The 21,938-nt window shown below is 39.5% G+C and overlaps 2 protein-coding genes across 4 annotated transcripts in view; both read right to left on the bottom strand.

Moving 5' to 3' along the window:
* The window catches only part of LOC115264580 (F-box/LRR-repeat protein 16), a 177,820-nt gene that overhangs the window by 59,072 nt on the left and 96,810 nt on the right, over positions 1-21,938 (bottom strand). The gene's annotated exons all lie outside the window — the stretch shown is intronic.
* LOC109407713 (gametocyte-specific factor 1 homolog) lies at positions 11,198-13,041 on the bottom strand. The gene has a single exon (XM_062859677.1). It carries the CDS (start codon positions 12,817-12,819, stop codon positions 12,277-12,279), a length of 543 nt encoding a protein of 180 aa, XP_062715661.1. The 5' UTR covers positions 12,820-13,041; the 3' UTR covers positions 11,198-12,276.

Raw genomic sequence — 21,938 nt, 5'->3', positions numbered from 1 at the left:
CATGTGCGTATCGTGTGTGCACGAAGATACTTTATTGATGCTGAATCTACTGATATTTTACCCATGAATTTTTCCTTCTTTTAAATATAGGCTGTTCTTTCTAGTATCATTGCTAAAATAGTTTTTGGCGCTGAAACTGCTGATATTCAATTCATAATTTTTTTTCTTCTTTAAAACAACGGCTAACTTTCAATTCGTCCTGATGACCATTCGGTCTAATGACCATTCGGCCTAATGATCCAGCATCAACTATATGGGTGAGCTTGACTTTCCTGTGTAGCTGCCGTCTTAGAATAGCACTACGGATTACCTGTTCCTGGGGTAAAAGTCCACCAAACAGGTAACCCCAATCCAAGGTGTCAGGCAACCCGTGCTGAGGGATTAATGGTTGAGGGCTTAAATATGCACGATCTTTAAGGAGAAACTACAGAGAATACAAATATGGCTGCCACAATGGCCGACTTGGACCCCTACTCACGTTTTCAAAAGCACCAATCTTAAAAATTCACAAACAAATGCGCTCGATTTGGAAAACCTGCCTCTTTTTTGCAAATGAGCAAAGTCAGGATAAACAAGTGCAGCTTGGTTCGATCTTCGTTCGTCAGATTTGTGCCTCTAAAGGTTGTATGCAAAACTGCAATGGGATTTCTTGATGTTTCAGCTTAACGGAGCCCGTAGCGTGGGTAGATCACCTTTTTGGGTAACGTTGCGGTGAAAGATCTACCAAATTGAACCCTACTCCTAACTACTTCTAGCTGTGGAACAACATATTTTAGTAATCAATGAAAATACTGTGGTCATTATTACATTTCATATTGTACGTGGATTTGCTAACTGAACACGATGAATCGAACCGTCGTTTTTGGAATCGCCGTTCGAATGGCCGTTCGAATCGCCGTTGGAATCGTCGTTCGATTGCAGAGCGAGACAGCAACCAAACTGACACATCGCTTTGACATATTTAACGCATGTAACGTAGGAGCAACACGCAAAGTATCTAAATACCAAGGTAAGAGATTCCCGCTAATATTCACGGATTAGTGAGAAAAGGAAAAAAGCAAAAAATAGTTATGAAGTTTGCGCTGATTTGTATGGGCACATCACTATTTAGCAAACTTTCTTAAGAAATTAAGCACTCCCATCTTAGAAGCTATTATTTAATTGCATCTGACTGGATTAAATGTGACCTCCATGCAATAAAACAGAAAATATCGCCATTTGAAAATCGGTAACAATTTTTTTTTAATTGATTCTAAACATATTTTTTCAGCATTTAGAAACATCCAAACTAACAAAACTTCACAAACTTTGCTGAAATAATGACATTTTAGTGTAAATACACCAACTTTTCATAACTAACGCAGATGTGTTGGTGAGTCTCATTTTTGACATTTACGGGAATCTCTTACCTTGGTACATATTTATATACTTTGAGCAACACGTGCGTGAGATTCTCTCTCTCGGTTGGTGTGGTTTGTTTTGATTCAATCTGACATTTCGGGAGTAATTCGCGAATAGGGCGTAACTAACAAAGCAATAACAATGCGAAAACAACGACCGAATTTTGCTGATCAAATATTAATTCCTATTTAGAAGTAAAACAGAATAATTCAACTTTAATAAGGTTAATTGATATAGTTCTGACATAGTTTCTTGTTTTTCTAAGAACACTGCACAAATTTGATATTTTTTGCACTAGAAATTGCATTTATTTAATTACGCCTGAATTGATACCTGAGAATGCTAATTTCGCCCAATACTATGCGCCTCGAATCGATATTATTTTCAGAATCGCCTTTTACTATTCGCCTTGTTTATGATTTTGACAGAATTTCGCCATTTGCTTTCGCCGTGTTTACGTTTCGATTTCAGTTTCGCCTTCTACTATCGCCGTGTTTACGTGTTAATTTCAGTTTCGCCTTTCACTTTCGTAAACAAAACACCAAACAAAACAAAGGAGTAGAAGGCGTAATTCTTGTTTTTGTTCGTTTGGAATAGAATGGGATTACGCCTTTCACTCAATCAGTGATTTTCAATAGTTAGAAAAGTGATATCAAGAAAACTTTGTGAGCATTTAGAAGACAAATCTAGCATCTTTTCACTCCTGCAATTACTCAAATTGTGTACATTTTGTTGGTTACGGCTATTTCGCTAATTATTACGGATTTCTTTTATGCTGCTCATGCTGCCGATGCTGCCAGCTGATGGTGCACGGAAAAAACAAACTACCTAAAAAATACGTTAAAAGAACGCAAAAATAAGTAAACCGCTTGAACTTTTTACCCAGCAGTGGGTTGTTTCCTCGCTCTCCCCTTCGCAATGTTGTCAAAAACAAAGCGAGAAGCAGCTACCTAGCCGATAATGTCCGTGCGAGAAGCCAAATTTGGGTTGTTTGCCGTTTACGTAAAAGTGGGTTTATTTCAACCCACTAGGGTACTTTCGAAAGTCAACGATAGGTAAAAAGAACTTTGCGATGGGTTGCAATTTTCTGCCGGGATCAAAAGGAAACTACCCACTCAGAGCTTTAACGATGGCTTAGCCAAATTTGGGTTCTCGCACGGAAGAGCCGATATGAGTGAAAAGAACCTATATTTGGGTTGATTTCTGGTTCCGTGTGGCAAGGTTGGAGGAGCATAGTCGGAGGGGTGTTCCAATGCGTTTTCGGAAGAATTCGTCGAGATAAAAAGTTTTCGTTATAAAAAATATGGAAAATTCTAGTTTAAAAGTTCAGCATAAAACTTTTCAATGCGTGTTACATATATTATTTTACAGAGAATCAGTCTAGAGGTCGTTTAACGTAATAAGAGCATTAACATAAAATTCTATAATTTTACAAGGACGCATTGAAACGCCCCTTGAAATTAAACGGCGATTCCCAACCAGCTCAAGCAAATTCCCTTGGAATTCATCTTCGAAGTAAAATCACAATACCTTGGTAAAAGTGATAGGTCTAATTTTAGTTGAGCTCAAAAACTTAAAAAAAACTCTTGTCCCACTGGAATTTTTGCCCCACTCTACTCTATGGGTTAACTACGCTAACTCTACTCTATGGATGAAAACTTAAACTAATTAACAACATCTTCACAACTCCGCCCTTATTTAGCCTCAAGTGAAACTAAAGAAGGGCAGCTGTCTCGGAGAATCACAAGGTAGATGGGGCCCGTAGCGCAATTGGTCACACGTTTGCTTCATAAGCAGCCCAGTCAACCAGTGATCGTATAAGATGTTGCATAAGATGTCAAAGTGGAGGCGATATGCGCACACTTTACATGCGCCTAAATGGAGGCATGCACGCATATGGCCTCCACTTTATCATCTTATGTAACATCTTATACGATAAGATGATCATGGGTTCGATCCCAGCCCCGGCACTTTCGTCAGTTGCTCTTCCCCCCCGAGAGCAGCTGACACTGACCCTCTTTTGAGCCCATGGCTCAAATGGACCCGGATACATGGACATCGGCGAACGGCAACTCATAATTGGCCCCCAATCGGACTGGAAAAAGGAACAACCAACAGCCACACATCAACATCCTCGTGCTCATTATTCTACCATGATAGGATAGAAAGTGAAAGCAGCGCTACGGCAACCATTTCGATATAGTAGAATTAGAATAGAATACATTTAGGCGCTGTGCAAAGTGTAAGTACAGCTTCCATTTGGAATCGCTCACGCAGGGCCCTAGTGGAGAAAAGAGCTGTAAAATTAAGTTGAATGATTGAAGAATAAAAAAATCACAAGGTCAGCTGCACCATTGCTCTGGTTAGCGCAGTAAGGGCAAAATACTGTGGAGGGCGCCCTGGTACTCCACAGGCTCCGTTAGCGATAAGGCACAGACAAACAGACGTAACACCTTGACCGATTTTCATTGAAATCCATCGCCCAGTTCACACTACCATCACCTGGTGGAAAAGTTGCACGAATCACTGTGTTGTGCAATATTGTCAACAGAAGGCGCTAGTGTGAAACGTCAAACACATAGAGAAACGATGCGCGCGCCTCTGGTTGTGAAAGCCACAACTAAGAATATTTAAAATGATCGTTAAAAGCGTGGTCGATGGAAATTTCGCAAGTGTTACGGCTGTTTGTCTGTGGATAAGGTTTTCATTAGACCCACCCTAGCCATTTATTCTTAGGCACGGTAAGCATATAGCCGCATCACACCATAAATTAGGGGTCACCTGTTTAGCGGACTCTTACCACCGGAACAGGCGGTCCGTAGCATTATTCTTAACCAATTGAGACAACCACTACCGACACTACACAGCTATCTAGGCTGATAGAGAAAAAAAAAGTTAATATTGATGATTAACTTCAAACTCAAACTCTAACTCGGCTCGAACAGCCTAAAAACCATAAAAAACGTACTGAAATAGGACATTTTTTTCAAATATCTTAAAAATCAGTGGAGATATTGTAATTTGACGTCAAATTTTGTCCTTTGGGGTCTCATTTTATTTCGCTCCTTATACATTTAGTCTAAAATATATCTTTTTTTTTAAATTGGTACTTTGCATAAATTTAACTTTTGTCCTTTGTGCAGCTTCCAAGCATCCATTGTAATTGCTCAATTTTCTACAGCTCGCTTATTTTATTCTGGTAAAACTGTCATTTCATAATAGGAACACTACTCAGCAGGGTGCTCCTAATTTCATCCTACTGAATATAAAGAATATAAGCACTGTTTTTTTTGTTTTGATTTTTTGTATACGTTTTGTTAGAAAATAGCACACAACAAAAAGAACGGAATTAATCGGCGTCGTAATCGCGTTGTTTTCGTATAGCATACATTTGGGAGCATAATGACACTGTGATCCTATAATACAGTATGCGGCAGGAAAAAATGCGAAAATGTTTTTCAACATCAAACCTCATTTTCGTCCATTTGACGTTAGCCAATCTATGTTTCAACGTTCCACGATCTCTAATAGGCTAGTTATCTGAAAAGTAAATTAAAAAATTTCCCATTTTGGTAACTAACCTTTACAGGGCGGCACCTGAAACTGAAGACAATCAGAATTTTCAAACCGCAGAAAAGTACACAGCTCGCTAAATTTCGTTTCTGATAAAACAAAATGTTTAACCCTCTAATACCCAATCCCGCCTTTAGACGGGGTATAGTTTGAGCATTTTTGTAATTTTTGTTTCGTGGAAAAACAAACTTTTAATATTTTTGGCTGATATTTAAGGCTATTCTGTATATCTCAAAATGGTTTTTGGTGTATTTTGAAGCGTTTTTACATTTTTTAAAAATCATTGAAAAATTGATGTTTTAGTCACCTTGTAGAAGTCATTGTTTATTTTGTATTAATTCGCTACAATTGACATATTTTAAATTTTTCCCAAATCATTCTATCCTTGTTTAATGGTTTAAGGGAATCGAATTCACTCTAAAATTATTTTCCTTAAAATTACACGGAAAATAAAATTTTCTGTGAAAAAAAAATTAAAATAATAATATTTCAACAATAATCATAAAATCTCAAAACGTTTTCATCTCAATAAATCCGTTCCCCAAATTGGCTTCCAGGAAAAATAAAAAAGTGTGGGGATGTTCAAAAATAAAAATTAGAAAAATCAAAAACTGAAATTGACGAAATCGAGAATTAAAAAGAATCATCTTCCAAAACATGTTTAAATCGATTTTAGATGACGGAAAATGATGTTTAGATCAAAATCAAAAATTTGGGTATTAGAGGGTTAATTTTCTCTACAATATCATCAAATATATGTACTTATTTCATCTAGTATGTGAAACTACATAGCTCTGGATCAGTGTGGTCCGGTTGTTCATCGAGTTTAAGCTAATTTTTTTTCACTGTTATAGTCATTTTGTTTAATGACCATTGGGCGCGCAGTTTATTGATAAACGCCTATTAGGCTTACATTATCACATGTTAAACATCAAATATGTTTATTTTTATTTTGCAGTGCACTTCGGAGATCATATCTCGAGTAGATTTTTTCAAAATAATCTTTACCCTATTGGCGAGCTTTTTGTCCTACCGTCGTGAAAATAAACTAAATAAAAATCATCACTAATGTGTAGAGTAACTGAAAGGGAGAGTGGCATTAATGTCAAAATTGTAACATCTGTCAAACCAATACAAATTCCCGTTCCAAACGAGCAGGAGACCAGTGAAAATTGGAACATGACGCCACTTTCCCTTCCTGTCACTCTACTAACGTGTAGCTGGATGATCACTGTTTCTGATTTTATGTATGGATCATGGACAAATTTCGAAACAACAACGTCAACAGAAACGTCTCTTTGTTTACAAAAAGCTGATGTGGCATTTTCTGCATTTTCTGCGGTTGGTTTTGATAATGATGTTGCCATTGTACCATGTAATAAAGGAGATGTGGTTTGTCGATAAAGTTGCCGTCCTACGCAGCTACTTTGGACGCTTTAGCGTGTTTTCGAATATACATTAGCGTGGGACACAAAAAGACATTTTACTTTACACTTTTTGCGTTCCATTTTGGCCCCATATCAACTGTGCAAAATTTCAGCTCGATCGGAGAAACTATATTTTAGCGCCAGCCGTTTCAAGTTTTCATACGATTTACGATTTTCCTCCAACATTTTTTTCTGGAAATTTCTATAACAATCCTTTCAAATATTTTCCTAAGGATCGTTCATACATACTTCCTATGATACCCCCAGGGATTCCTTCAGAAACTCTTGCTGAGATTCCTCCAGAAATTCTCGCTGGTATTCTTGTAGGACTTTATCCAGTAATTTCTACAGGAACTGCTCTAGTGATTTATTCAGATTCTGTGATATTTCTGCAATAATTTCTATATGAATTACTCCGTGCATTAGTCCATGAATAAATCTACGGAAAGCACAAATTTACCAAATGGAGGAGAACGCGCCCCTGGAGCCAACTTACTGATGAATAGATCTAGCAATTTTCCTAGGGATTTTCTCAAGAATTTCTTCTAGGATTCCTCCTAGGAATTTCTAAAAAGTTCCTGTATTAATGCCTTCAGTTATTATTCATATAGGTATTCCTCTAGAGATTTCACTATGATTCCTCTGTTAGAGTTCCCAATTGGACATCCTCTATAGATTTCCCGGGGATCCCTCTTGTGATTTTTCCAGGGTTACCTCTTGGTATTCCTATACGAAAATCTCTTGGTATTGCTTCTGAAAGTCCTTTAGAAAATCTTGTTGTAAATTATCCAAGAATTTATCAACCCATTTCTGTTGTGATTTTTCCATAAACTGTTCCAGATATTTACCCAGTACCTTTTTCAGGTTTTCCTCCATCTCAAAGAGATTTCTTCAAAGATTGCTGTAGGCAGTAGGGATTCCTTCAATGATTTTTCAGAGAATGTTCCAGGAATTCCTCCAGGGATGCCTCTAGGGATTTCTACGAAGATTGCAGTAAGGATTCTTTCAGAAATTACTTAAGGGATTTATTCAGAGCTCCTGTAAAGATTTTTGCAGAAACAGCTTACGGAATTCTTTCGGGAATGTCTTGAGGGTTACGTTCCGTAATTCCTCGGGTAATTTCTCCAGAAATTCCCTCGACCAATTCTTCAAAGATTTATCCAGAGGCTTTTTTAGAGATTATGCTTGGAAATGAAAATGGAAAGGCAGCGGAAACGTTCGGGAAGTATGAGTTTCTATACTTGTCAATCACATGTTGTTTTATTTTCATTCGTTGATAACTAAAGTTTGATGTTTTGATTTAAGCTGCGCTAATCAGTGTCAACTGCCTTCTGTAGACCACAATTGCCATAAGCTATGAGAAGGCCGTGTTCCAGTAGGAATGTTATGACAAGAAGAAAAAAAAAGATTTAATGCAATTCAGTATCATAATTTACATTTTATATAACTCATTTTGGTATCATAATGGCCCATTTTTCCGAACTGGTTCATTATTCAACTGAAATGAGTTGCATAATGAAAAATAGTTGTATAATGTTCATAATGCAACTCATTCGAGTTGCATTATGAACATTATGCAACTCAAATGGGTTGCATTATGAAAAAATCATTGCATAAAATTTTGTATGGAACTCGTGGCAAACTCGATTTTTTCAGCACTCTTCGTATTTATCCAACTCGGCAAGCCTCGTTGGATAAATGTACGACTCGTGCTGAAAAAATCAACTTTTTGCAACTCGTTACATAAATAACTATAATAGTTCTGCTGTAAAAAGCACTGAATGTTAACCTTACCAAATACCATTTTCTGTGCCCTTAACACCCATTATTTTTTTTCACCACAAAAGGTCCGTTCAAATATTACGTAACGCAAAGTTTGGCAATTTTAGACCCTATCCGCTATATTTTGAAATTTTATATAAGGCGTAACACAGCGCTGAACCCCTCCCCCCTCATTGGCGTTACGTAATATTTGAACAAACCCAAATCAGACCCTTCACACCTATCTCCGTCTCTGGCATGCTCAGAATAATTTTTCATGAATAAAAAAATGATTCTAAAAAATGTCCCGATTTTGTCAGGTGCCCGATTTTGTCAGCCTAAAATGCTACCAGGGGCTGACAAAACCGGGTCCTTACTGTATACATACAGTGTATCAAACAATTGTCCGTACAGCAATTTGTTGGTCAAAATATTTTTTTATTCAAACGTTCATAACTTTTTTATACGTCAATCAAAAACGTTGAAATTTTGTCCAATCATGAACCATATATTAAAGCTCCATTGGTAAAATTTTAAGCGAGATCGAATAAGTTTTCTGAAAATTATAGAACTTTTAGAAAAACTTATAAGATTTTCGAACACATTTTTAAAACATTATATCTCAGTATGTACTCGATGAAACTTTTTAATTTTTTTTTGTGTTACAGCTGATACCTTAGGCTTTCATATGCAGCTACTTAAGAGGTTTTGTATTCACTACAAAAAATATGAAAAATGTTCTTATGCAGTTGACGATATTTAAAAATTGACCATATTTTGCATATATAATCTGCCAAACGTTTTCCACCAATAAAAGTGCATCAACTGAATGAAAAATACATAGGACCTACTATTCATATGTAGTTTAGTAGGTCCTGCATAAAAATATTACATTATGAGAGTTTAAAAACGTTGAAAACACTTGGCACTTTTATTAATCAAAATATGATAAATTTCCAAACGACACTGTGAACATATACAGATTTTTCATATGTTTTGTAGTGAATGTAAAACCTCAAACGAAGCTGCATATGAATGCCTTACGTATAAGCTATATCACAGAAAAAATTGAAAAAGTTTCATCTAGTACATACTGAGATATAATGTTTTAAAAATGTGTTCAAAAATCTTATAAGTTTTATTAAAAGTTCTATAACTTTTAGAAAACTTATTCGATCTCGCTCAAAATTTTACCAATGGTGCTTTGATATATGGTTCATGATTGCTCAAAATTTCAGCGTATTTGATTTATGTATAAAAAAGTTATGATCATTTGTATGAAAAATTATTTTGACCAAAAAATTGCTGTACGGACAATTGTTTGATACACTGTAGGTTTTACTTGGCGCAATCTTTTGTTTCTTTGCAGTTTGAAGGAGTTTAACTTAAATATATTCTACACAATATATTCTTCACATCATCAAGAATATTATACGGCTTAAACTGGTGAAATTTTCGCACTTGGGCCAGCGCTATCGCTGGAAATGCAATTTACTCATTTTTTTGACCTGTTCCAGTTTAGCTCAGTTTTGTGTGCATTTTCTGACCGTGTGGGGTGGGTTATCATCTCCCGCAGCATTTCCGCAACGGGATCCACACGGAAAAATATTATAACCCAAAGAATAAGTTTTAAAAACTCAAATTTGGCTAAACTGCTTAAAGTTTTAACTCAAAGTTGGGTTGTTTTCTCCCTCGCCCCACCGCAATGTTGTCGAAAACAAAGAGAGAAGCACCGACGCAACCGCTGCTCTTCCGTGGAAGAAGCCAAATTTGGGTTTTCTTGAATTAACCCAAATTTGCGTCATTTGAGGCCTCCGTTGAGTGAAAATAACTTACCACTGGGTTAATTTTTTTGCCGCTCTCAAACGAGAACTACTCACTCACCACTTTCGCTGTTTAACGCAAATTTGAGTTATTCCACGGAAGACCGGGATTGCGTCAAAACAACTTAAATTTGGGTTGATTTGTAGTTCAGTGCATAGTCACTCTGAAGCCGCACAAATTCTCAAAAGAACTATCACACGCAGGCGAGTACACTTCATCAGCACAAAGATGGGTGCCAAAGTGATTTCCCGTTTGATTTTATTGGAAGTTCGGCACTGGTGCCGAGAATTGGCGTTGGACTAGGTGCAGTAAACTCGTTCAAAATCAACTTTCCGGCGAAAAATGTTCACAACAATCACTGTTAACAACAAGTTTACGCAATAAGGTATTGCAGACTACATCCCAAATTGGACTATCACACTTTTTTGATACGCCTAAAAAGTGTGATAAAAGTGCACATTTGCCTCAGATCGTCTCGACGTCTTCGGTGCACTTATTCCTCTATTTACAAGGAATAAGTGCACCGAAGACCTCAACTCGATCCGATGTGGTCCTGCGCTGCAATCACACTTTGAAGGTCTGTGCACACTATTGTGTCAGTCCAATTTGGGGTGCAGTCAGCAATACCTGATTCAGCATGGAAGAAGTGGACAAAAACGGTCGTTTCGTTGAGAATTTACTTAATACACCATTGTGTTTACCTGTTGTGCAAGCATGGGGTCAAAACCCCTACTACATTCACGATGTATGCGAAAATTGTAGTCTGATCAACATTTTGGGACATTTCACAGAATTGAAACATTGTGAAATAGTATCAAAAGAAGCTCCGAATCTTCGAATGATTGGTAAGAAAACCAATATTTTCATCAACCTTCAGAGTCAGCTAATGCACGAAGAAGGTTAAAATCGAAGCTATCTGATATAAATAGAAGAATATTTCCAGCGTACCGTGATATCCCCTAATTCTCATTACTTTTTTTTCCGAATTCTAGTTCCTCCACACCATGCAAAACAAATGGGGTGAACGGAATAAGGAACCGAAAAAATGATTGGAATTACTTAGGTGATGTTGCGGTATATTACATTTAATAATAAAAAACAGTTACGATTTCGTAAATACTGTGCAAAAAGACAAGCAATGGTCAAGTTATTATTCCGTTAATGAAATCGCATGTGTGGATGTGATATAGAAACAATTGAAAAACTCTACATGCGGTTGATCTTTTGTTTATTTCTGTACAAAAATATTAAAACAAAAGCCCGAAGTACCCAGAAAGTCATTTGCAGAGAACATGGCAATACTTTTTTTTTCGACAGCTAAATTTAATTAATGTGGACCGATCACACGAAAGTATATTCAAATAAAAACATTGTTTTTCTTTTTCATAACACGAATCAAATAAACAAAATCATTTCAATACGTTTCAAGCTGTGTTCAGGCAGGAAAAATGTCGCACCAACTTTAAATATATTGTGTGCATTAAACGGATGTAAGGTGAGGCACAGACAAACAGACGTATCACTTGGAACAAAATGCGATAAAAATCATCGTCACGAAAGCATGATCGACCAATGCTTATAACGCTGTGTTTCGCAAATCCACTGAATAGATGGCGGTAGTGAGCAAACGTCAAACAGGAGCAAAAGCGATGCGAGAGCCGTGAGCGAGCGATTTGCAAACTACAGAACATTTGAATTATCCGTTAAAAAGGAAAACGATGGATAGTGAGTAGAGTGATTGTGACAATGTAGCTAGGTATAACGGTAGCGAGAAACTGAAAACAATTATCCTGAAAAGATTCTAATATATAATTCAATATTGATTCTCTGCCATCATCATAATTATCAAACAAGGTTTTTTTTATTTGTAGTTCTCAAAAGTGCCGATTGATCTGCGCTGAAGCTTTCTCACTGTTGAAAATAATATCGTAATTGAAAATGATCGATAGTTAATGTCATTCAGATCATCAATCATTAGATATATGCCAATGAATTCTATTTGTTCTACATTAAGGTCTGTTTATGAATTGATCACGCTTTGTTTACATTCAGTGTACAAGCGATTACCTACTTTTTAAGCTTCAGTATTTTATTTGAAAACCAAAATCTGAATCGTTGAAACAAGAGCTAGAAAATGGAAGTGCTGTTTTGTTGGCAATGCGTCATCTCTGCAGTCTGAACACAGCATAAAGATTCCCGTATTATCACGGTTTTAACAGTATATATGAAACATAAACAATTATGACCTCATTGCCAGTAACAGGCAAACGACGAAACATAAATATTTTAATCACTCTTTTAACTTCAAATCCTCCAACCGGAGCCGTTCACTCTCGTAGAATGCTTTCTTCTCCGATGGCGTCTTCAAGGTTGCTTTTCTAATCACTTTTGCCGTTTCGCAGTATTTTTGTGGGTTGTATGCCGGGGCATTCATATCATCCCAACATTCATCGTCGTCCAGCAGGGATGACTTTTGCTCAGGTTCTGGCTCCTCGTCACTCGTTTTGTCTCGGTACTTTTTGTACAGGTCCTTGGGAGGGCTGTTATTGTAAACAAGCTCCGGCTCTTTCATGTCTTTTTCCTTTGTTCCCGTCGTGATGTAGTACTTGTATGTTTCGAAGGAAGCACGGTCTTCACAGTTCTGAGCGTGCAATTTTAGCTCCAGCGCTGCCACTCGATGGGATTCGTTGAACGGACAGGAAACAAATTTCTGATTCGGGTGGTTTTTTCGGCACTTGAAAAGATGTTTGGACATAGCGTGAGCTTGGATCCTGTGTGCCTTTTCGTATGGACACTGCAGTAATTCATTGTATCCGGGTGGGGTAGTAGCCATTGCTAGATTTGAAGCTAACTTTTTTCCTCGCAAAAAACAACTCAATTCCGATAAACTTAACTTCACGAACTACTTCTTATAATGAACTTCTAAAAGACACGTCATACGTTTACGAAAGCTTTGGTAGTAAAACGAAAATTTGGAATTTTCTACCTAAATTTCATAACACAGCCGATCGATTTCACAACATAACAAAGTATTTGACAGACGCTCTAGTACTGCACACTCCACTGAGTAAGGACTATCTGCGCATGTGCGCTAGCACTGTTGATGGCAGAGCAGGAAGGTAACCCAATCGAAACTGGTGTGCGTAGTAATGCATTGAATAGAAGAATAAATATTTTCGTTGTACACATTCGTTGCGTTCGGCCTGGTAGTGGCATGCGAATTTCCAACATAAAAACAGGCCTGATAAGCTGTTCAAATAGTTGAGACATGGAAAATCTCTCTCTTGTTAATTTCTGCAGATGTTAAAGGCCGTATCAATAGTGTTAACCGTGGAATTCACTTCACACTGACCTCAAAATACGACTGAAGATAGGAGATTGAACCCATTTTACTAGGAATATTGTCAGCGTCATTATTTATTCTCAATTAAATTATAAAAATGGGCAATATAGTCTTTAAAAATTATTTGTGTTCATCTAATCATTCGATCTTTATTAATAGGGTTGATCGAACAGAGGAGAGTTTTAAGGTCGAAGAAGTCATCAACATTGAAATTTCGAATGCAGTTTTTCCATCAAGACATAAGGCAGCGTCCATATAATACGTAACGCTAAAATCGGCATTTTTCAACCCCCCTCCCCCCTCCGTAACCCTTTTTGTATGAAAATTTTTGTATGAGCCGTAACCACCAGGGTGCGAGGCCGCCATGTTTAAGAATCCAACATCTTGTATGTAAACATTTGTGTATCCACAAAGGATTCCATTGTGGATACACGATAGATGTTGGCTCCTGTCAGATGCATTAGGTGGGATTAGGGTTGCCACATACGTGGCCGTAACGCTTGGCTGCACTTCCCCCCTCCCCCTAGAGCGTTACGTAATTTGTGGACGGCGCCTAATTGTTGGTTATGAAAATACTTATCGTCATTTTATTGTGGATTTACCGGCTACTTGTATTCTACCGGTTACTTGAGTAGCCGTTACAAAGTAGCCGTTTTCATATAAAAGTCAACTTGATTGTCAAAAAATGCATGTCGCTGAATAGCTAGTGGCAACGAGGAATAGCGCATACAATAAAAATGTTTAAACACATTTTTATGTTACTTTTTTTTTTATAAAACGGCTACTTTGGAGGCCATACTGAAGCGACCGGTAGAATACAAGTAACCGGTAAATCCACAATATTCAGTAGAAATATTAAACGCTTACCAACAAGAACCGTCATCCCACTAATTGACATTTGTTACCTGTAAAGAAAGAGAAAAAAAAAACATTAATATGGAACTATTGAAAACTGATCAATTTATTTCAAACGAAGATATGACTAAATTTTACATGCTTGTGGCAAGGCTCAAGTAACGAAGAGTTTACATTTGTTCTTCTTCTTCTTCTTTTTTATGGCTCGACGTTCGCATTGGAACTTGGCCTGCCTCTCTTCAACTTAGTGTTCTCAGAGCACTTCCACAGTTATTAATTGAAGGGCTTTCTTTGCCTGCCATTGCATGAATTTGTATATTGTGAGGCAAGTACAATGATACACTATGCCCAGGGAGTCGAGAACATTTTCCCGACCGGAACGGGAATCGAACCCGCCGTCTCCGGATTGGCGATCCATAGCCTTAACCACTAGGCTAACTGGAGACCCAGTTACATTTGTAAGTAGTTTTAAATTCGAGTAAGTGGAAGTTAGCGAAACTACGGACTTGACCGGCGCTGTTATTGATCCAACATGTATGAGCAGCTTAAATTGACAATGAGTTGAGTGTCCCAGCCCCTTATTCAGTTGAATATATGTGCAATTCAGTTCAATCACGGAGAAGCAACCATTGACGTGCGGTCAGTCTAAGCTAAGCTAAGAAGATCTCATGGAAATTCCGTCTTGAAGATCTCCAGGAAACCCGTCACAAATTACAACTCGCAAGATTTCCTACAGGAATTAATCCAGGAATTTCTGAAGAAGCTCCTGTGGGACATTCTCCGGAAATTCCACTTTCAGAATTTCTCATAGTAATGCTTAATTTCTTCAGAAGTTCCTCTGGAGCCAGCACCTTCAGGAGTTGTTCGTGAATTCCTTTAAAAATCTACTGGAATTCGTTCGTTTCCTAGAGATATTTTTCAAGTACTTTGACTGACTTTTCTCCAGAAGGTACTCTAGCAATCCTGTCACGGGATTCTTTGAGGAGTTTCTTTAAGATCTCTTTAAGATGCAGAGCAAGCACGATGATCTTGTCAATCGCTGCTCGGCGACAGGTCTTATCTTCAATGTTAACAAGACCAAATCGTTAGATTTAAACACGGCCAACCCTTCCAAATTTACGGTAGCTGGACAAGCAGTGGATAATTTTGATAGCTTCCAATATCTTGGCAGCCAAATGGTGGCCGATGGTGGCACCCTGTGGCACCAAGATCGACATAGGACGGATCAAGAGAGCGAAGGCTCATTTTGCGACTCTAAGAAATGTGAAATTTGGTTTGTATCAGTGGAGAACACTCAACTGCTGCAGGTCTTCATCAACAGATGCCTGCGGTATATAATTCATGAATGATGGCCTCACAATTAGATCTCTATCGTGGATCTCCATCGTCGATGTCATCTAAAGCCGATAGCGACAGAAATTCGGGAGCGAAAGTGGAGATGGGTCGGCCCCACTTTACGCAGGGGCGTAATCTGCAACAAGCGTAAGATTGGAACTCAGCAGGACATCGCAGCAGAGGCAGACCCAGAGGCTCATGGCGGCGCAGCCTCAACAACGAAATAAAGCAGGTCGACAGAAATTTAACCTGGTCACGGGTCAAGGCGATGGCTGGCAATCGCCCAGGATGGAAATCTTTCAATTCGGCCCTCTGCACCACCATGATGGGTGCCCAGGACTGAAAGTAGTATGTATGAGCAGCTTAATTTGCACTTTGGGAAAAAGTAGAGTGTCCTAGCTCCTTATTCAGTTGAATCTCAGTGCAATTTCTACCAGTTCAGTTCAATCACAGATAAGCAACCATCGACAGTCTAAGCTAAGTTAACAAGTTCTTAGGGGAGCGAATACAAGAGAAGGTCCCCCGGGAGACCTCCACGATTTCCTATGGAAATCCCGCCTTGAAGTCCTCCAGAGGGCCCGTTGCAAAAAACACCTCGCAAGATTTCCTCCAGAAATTAATCAAGAAAATGACACCTTCAAGACTTCTCAAGCCTGATTTCTTCAGAAGTTCCTCTGAAAGCACCGTATTCGTGAATGAGTTCCGGTAAGTTCAGGAGTTCCTCTATATTATGTTTCCAGTTCAAAACCGAATTAGCGACATTTTTTCTTTGACTTCCGCTGCTTTTGCCTTGCGTTAAACACAATGTCGGAAGTGGGGCGCTGTATAGAGCACCAGGTGTACGATACAGCGCCCCACTTCCGACATTGTGTTTAACGCAAGGCAAAAGCAGCGGAAGTCGAAGAAAAAATGTCGCTAATTCGGTTTTGAACTGGAAACATAATACAGTACTTCGTCTGACTTTTCTCCAGAAGGTCCTCTAGGGCAGGATTGCCGTCACGGAATTCATTACAGGTATTCTTCAGATGGTTCTTTAGAAATTCCTTGAGGAGTTCCTTCGAAAACTTATAAGGATTTTCTTTAAGATCTCTTTGCACGATCTTTTTAAGATGCAGAAAAAGCTCAATAATCTTGCCAATCGCTCCTCAGCGCCAGGTCTTAAAAAATCGACATAGGTGCACGAATCAAGAAGGCAAGGGCTGCTTTTGCGAGCTGTAGGGAAAAACGACCAGATTAGCCGATGCACCAAAATCCGTTTTTTTTACTCGAACGTGAAATCTGTACTGGTGTACGCCAGTGAAACTTGTTGTGTATCAGTGGAGATCTCTTTGGACTGCGATTGCGATAGAATTTAACTTCAAAATGGCTTTTCCAGTCAGGTCATTTGACGACTGACGTACTTCGGCCTAATGACCTGGAATTCCATGGAGGAACACCAATGCCGTGGATTTCCAGGAGGAAGTCACAGAGGAATTCCTCGGGAAAGTCCTAGAGAACTTATCGGATGAACCCCTAGAGGAATTCCTGGAGCAACTCCTAGTTGGATGCTCAGAGATATTCCTAGAGGAATTTCCGGAGTAACTCTTTTTGAAATTCCTGGAGGTACTCTCTCTCTCTTTCTCTCTTCTTGGCGTAACGTCCTCACTGGTACAAAGCCTGCTTCTCAGCTTAGTGTTCTATGAGCACTTCCACAGTTTTTAACTGAGAGCTTCCTCTGCCAATGACCATTTTGCATGTGTATATCGTGTGGCAGGCACGAAGATACTCTATGCCCAAGGAAGTCAAGGAAATTTCCTTTACGAAAAGATCCTGGACCGACCGGGAATCGAACCCGTCACCCTCAGCATGGTCATGCTGAATACCCGTGCGTTTACCGCCTCGGCTATATGGGCCCTGGAGGTACTCTTAAAGGCTTTTCCGGAACAAACTCCCGGTATTTCCAGAGGAAGTCCAAATGAAATTCTCGTGACAACTCATTGTGAATTTCAAGGGGAAACTCCTAGAGGAATTGCTTAAACACTGATAGAGGAATTCTCGAAGAAACTCCTAGAGGTATTCCTGAAGGTACACGTAGAGGAATTCCCGAAGAAACTGCTAGGGAATTTCCCAATAGGATTCCTAGAACAAATCTCTGAACAACTGCTTGTGGAATTCCCGGAGGTACTTTTAGAGGAATTTCTGGGGCTAACTCCCGGTATTCTCAGAAGAACTCCTGAAGGAATTCCTGAAGCAACTCCTCGTGTAAATCCTTGAGAACTCTAGAGGAATTCCCGAAGGAACTCCAAGGGGAATTCTCGGAGGAAATTCTTGGGGAATTCCCGGGGGAACTCCTAGAGGAAATTCCCGGAACAATTCTTAAAGGAGTTTTCGGAGGAACTCCTGAGTTCCCGGGGAATTGCTGGAGGAGCTCCTTGAGGCCTTCTTGGAAGAAGCGGTGTCCCCAGAGAAAAACTCCAGATGAAAATTCTCAGAGAAAAATTTAGAAGAGTTCCCGGAGGTACTCTTAGGGGAATTCCCAAGGAATACTTAGAGGAATTCCCGGAGGAACTCCTAGAGTATCACCAGTACGAGGAAACTCGTAGATGAATTCTCGGAGGAAACTGACGGTATTCCCTGGTAAACTTCTAGAAGAATTCCCGGGGGAACTCCTAGAGGAATTCATTGAGAAACTCCTAGAGGAATTCCCGGAGAAACTCCTGGATGATTTCTGAAGCAACTTCTTTTTAAATTTCCGGAACACTTCTAGAGGACTTCTTGGTGTAAACTTTTGGTATTCCTAGAGGAAATTCTAGACAAATTCCCGGAGGAACTGTTAAAGGACAGCGGACCTCTTCAAAGAATTCCCGAGCAAACTCCTAAAGGAATTGCCGGGGAACTGCTACAGAAATTCCTGGATCCACTCCTAGAGGAATTCCCGGAGAAACTCCCGAGTTTCAGAGGAATTTTCGGAGCAGCTTCTAGAAGACTTCTCAGAGGAACTCATGGAAGGATTCCCGAAAAAACTGCTGAAAGAATTCCCAAAAGAGCTGTTAGAAGTTTATCTTTGCATGTGCAGCACATCTGGCGCTCTGGAGTCGGTTGGGACGAACGCATCTCGGACGTATCAAATTACTGCAGTCAGCAGCTAAACCAAATTGAAATCCCACGTTGCTACTTCCCTGGATACTCCTCTGAAGACTACGGGACAGCGGAGCTGCACATATTTGTGGACGCATCCGAAGAAGCCTTCCCAGCAGTGGCGTATTTCCGGATTATCGAAAGAACAACAGTTCGATGCTCGTTGGTGTCGGCAAAAACGAAGGTTGTGCCTCTGAAGCTATTATCCATTGATTGATTTGTTTTTATTATAGACTTTTAGCCCTCGACGCTATTATCCATTCCCAGGTTGGAGTTGTTCTTGGCGCCAGGCTGTCAAAATCTGTTGTTGAGAACCATACGGTTCCGATTAGGCGCAAAACGTTTTGGAGTGATTCCTGCAAGTTTTTTTCCTGGTTGCGAGCAGATCCTCGAAAATATCGTCAATTTGTCACATTCAGGCTAACTGAAATCCACGATCACACGCAGGTCGATGAATGGCGCTGGCTGCCGCGGCATACCGTCTCCTTTGAATGTGGTCGACGAGGCTACAAATTGGGGCAAAGGCCCCGATATCATTTCCGGCAGTCGCTAGTTTCAAGCTCCAAAGTTCCTATACGAGCACCCGGATTCGTGGCCCTAGCATACAATTAAAGGCAACGAGTCGTCTGAGAAGCTTCATCCGGTTCACCTTCATCACGACGTAGCCCAGAAACAATTGTTGTAGTTTGGGTGGTCCTCGAAATGGGAGCGCCTGGTCCGCGCTGTAGCCTACGTGCACAGGTTCGTGTGCAACATTCGCAGCAAAGTTAAGAAGCAGCCTACAAGCTCTACGGAATGGCTAAGTCGAGATGAACTTCAGCGAGCGGAGACAACTATTTTTAAGCTTATTCAGCACGTAACTTTCGGGGACGAGATCGTTACTCTCAAGCGCAATCAGAAACTTTTCGCTGGTGAACAACTGAAGCTGGACAGAACCAGCAAGATCAGCAAGCTTTCTCCTTTTCTGGGCGCACAGGACGTCATGCGAATGGACGATAGAATCGCAGGTGCACAGCAGGTTTCGTTCGACTTTACGTTCCCAGTTATTCTGCCAAAGCGACACGGCGACACTACATCTGATCGATTGGTATTGGTGCCATCGGTAGTACAAGGTTTCATGTATCAGTGATGAGAGTTGCCTTCAAGCAGGCCGGAAAGCTGTGTCAGTGGTGCAAAGTCTACAAGGCAGTTCCAGAAATCCCGAGGATGGCTCCATTGCCACAAGCAAGGACGGTATCGCACGTTAGGCCATTCACTTACGTCGGCGCGAACTATTTCGGGCCGGTGTTGGTGAAACAGGGACGCAGCGAGGTGAAACGTTGGATCGCGTTATTTACCTGTCTGACCATACGCACCGTGCATCTTGAAGTGGTTCACAACCTCACAACGGAGTCCTGTAAGATGGTGGTAAGGCGTTTCGTTGCACGGAGGGGGGCCCCGAGGGAAATCTTTAGTGATATTATTAAAACACGGGACACAGGCAAAGCTGTTACTAAACATTACAGTTTTTGTATGAAGGCCATAAACCACGGTACGTTCAAGAGGCTATCAACAATTCAAATTTCAATGAATCAATTTGCAATTTTGGAATTCGACAGTTGAAATAAATATTTAGGAATTAGGAAAAAATATTACATCTACGTGAAAAGCATTTTTTTAGGTTTTGTCCGCCTTCGCACCACTGTTGACTACCCGAGCAGGAACGAATAACTGACACATAACTGCAGCATACCAAAGTCAGGTATCATACCAAGACAAGGTATTGGTCGGTTATCCAGGTATTGAAAATAACTTACTTTGGTAAGTTGTAGGTATTGATAAAATACCTCAACGAGTTATTGGTTTGATGTTGAGTACTGCTTGAGGTATTATTCAATTATGGAAAAATCGCTATTTGTATAAAAAAAATCGCCGATTATTATTTAGGTAATGCAATACCTGATGTAATTATTCACTAGTTATGCACAGAATACACTCCAGTTATTATTTGAGGTATTTTACCTCTTATGCAGGGCTAATTAATAACTCATTCAGGTTGTAGGTATTTGGTTTTCCATACCTGAGTTTGTTATTCTTCAGCTATTTTCTCCTGTTCGGGTATATATTTAAAATATTGCAGATATTAATATATCCAAGCACATCAATGCAACTCGATAATGTTGGTGATTCCAATCTTGGTAAACTACCGCCGTTTTCCGAATCGTTCCATAAACCTCTGGTAAATGTTGAATGAGGCTGTAACTATGATGGAATGGAATGAGGTTTCTGTTTATATTTATGTTTGTATGCATCACAACCACAAGACAACATAGACGTTACTCCATGCTGTCCTGATTTAAAGTATATCTACGAAAAACAAGAGCAGTTCTTTCCAGGTTTTCATGTTTTCAGGTTTTCCACTGCATTTACCTACATGCGCACACACTAGGCACGTACCTACATGCATCAGCAACCCATAAGAGCGGCTTTATTTTGTTTACTTTGTGACGGATAGCCCGAAGAGGTCCTCTTCTGTATACTCAAGTGATATGCGGTGGAAAACGTATGCGACCGACCATGCCTGAAGCAGCAGAATGCATTTGACGACGCCGCCGCCTCGTAGACTAGGTAGGTGGGTGGATTACAGAAGCTATCCAATGTTGAGCACTACCAACTGTATGTACATATGACGGATGGGCGATGTCACACTGAGTAGCAGCATCAGTCATAATCACATGTCCTTGCAGTTCCTGGTTTTCCATTTTTTCCCTGATGCTGCTTGTATTAAACTTTAGAGCCTATGAGAGGAAAACTAGGAGTAAGATCTACCAAGTTTTCCTGGATGCATTCAGGTGTTCGTTTATTTAAAATTCATAAGTCATTTCCAGAGACTTAGCTGCCTTTTGAAAGTTTATCGATGCACTACTGGTATTTATTTACCTACGTTATAGTGAAATTTAGAACAGAGTGCTTTCCGAAAATGCTTCCATCTTATAAAGCACATTTGAAGATTCGTGTTTATGTTATAAGATATATGAAGCGATATCTAGGTACTTGAGGCATCTGAACATTTGATTTATCCTCAAAACCCAAACTTTTTATTTTTAATCGGCTGATACTCAGAAACTTTAGAATATAAAAATAAGCGGTTTTCACTATAATCGATGGAAAGAGTTGTACTTCATGCAAGGGTAGTTGTCAAAACGGAAGTCCATGCTTGAACCTGATTTTGCACCGGATATAAGTGTTCCCTGGTGCAATGTTTTGGCTATATGTTCTACAGCTGTCTTTTGTCTACTTTTTTAATAAATAGCTGTTTATTT

This window comes from Aedes albopictus, chromosome 3 (genome assembly GCF_035046485.1).
Source record: "Aedes albopictus strain Foshan chromosome 3, AalbF5, whole genome shotgun sequence".
Taxonomy (NCBI): domain Eukaryota; kingdom Metazoa; phylum Arthropoda; class Insecta; order Diptera; family Culicidae; genus Aedes; species Aedes albopictus.
The sequence above is the reverse complement of the archived record's forward strand: the minus strand, read 5'-3'. Positions and strand labels throughout refer to the sequence as shown.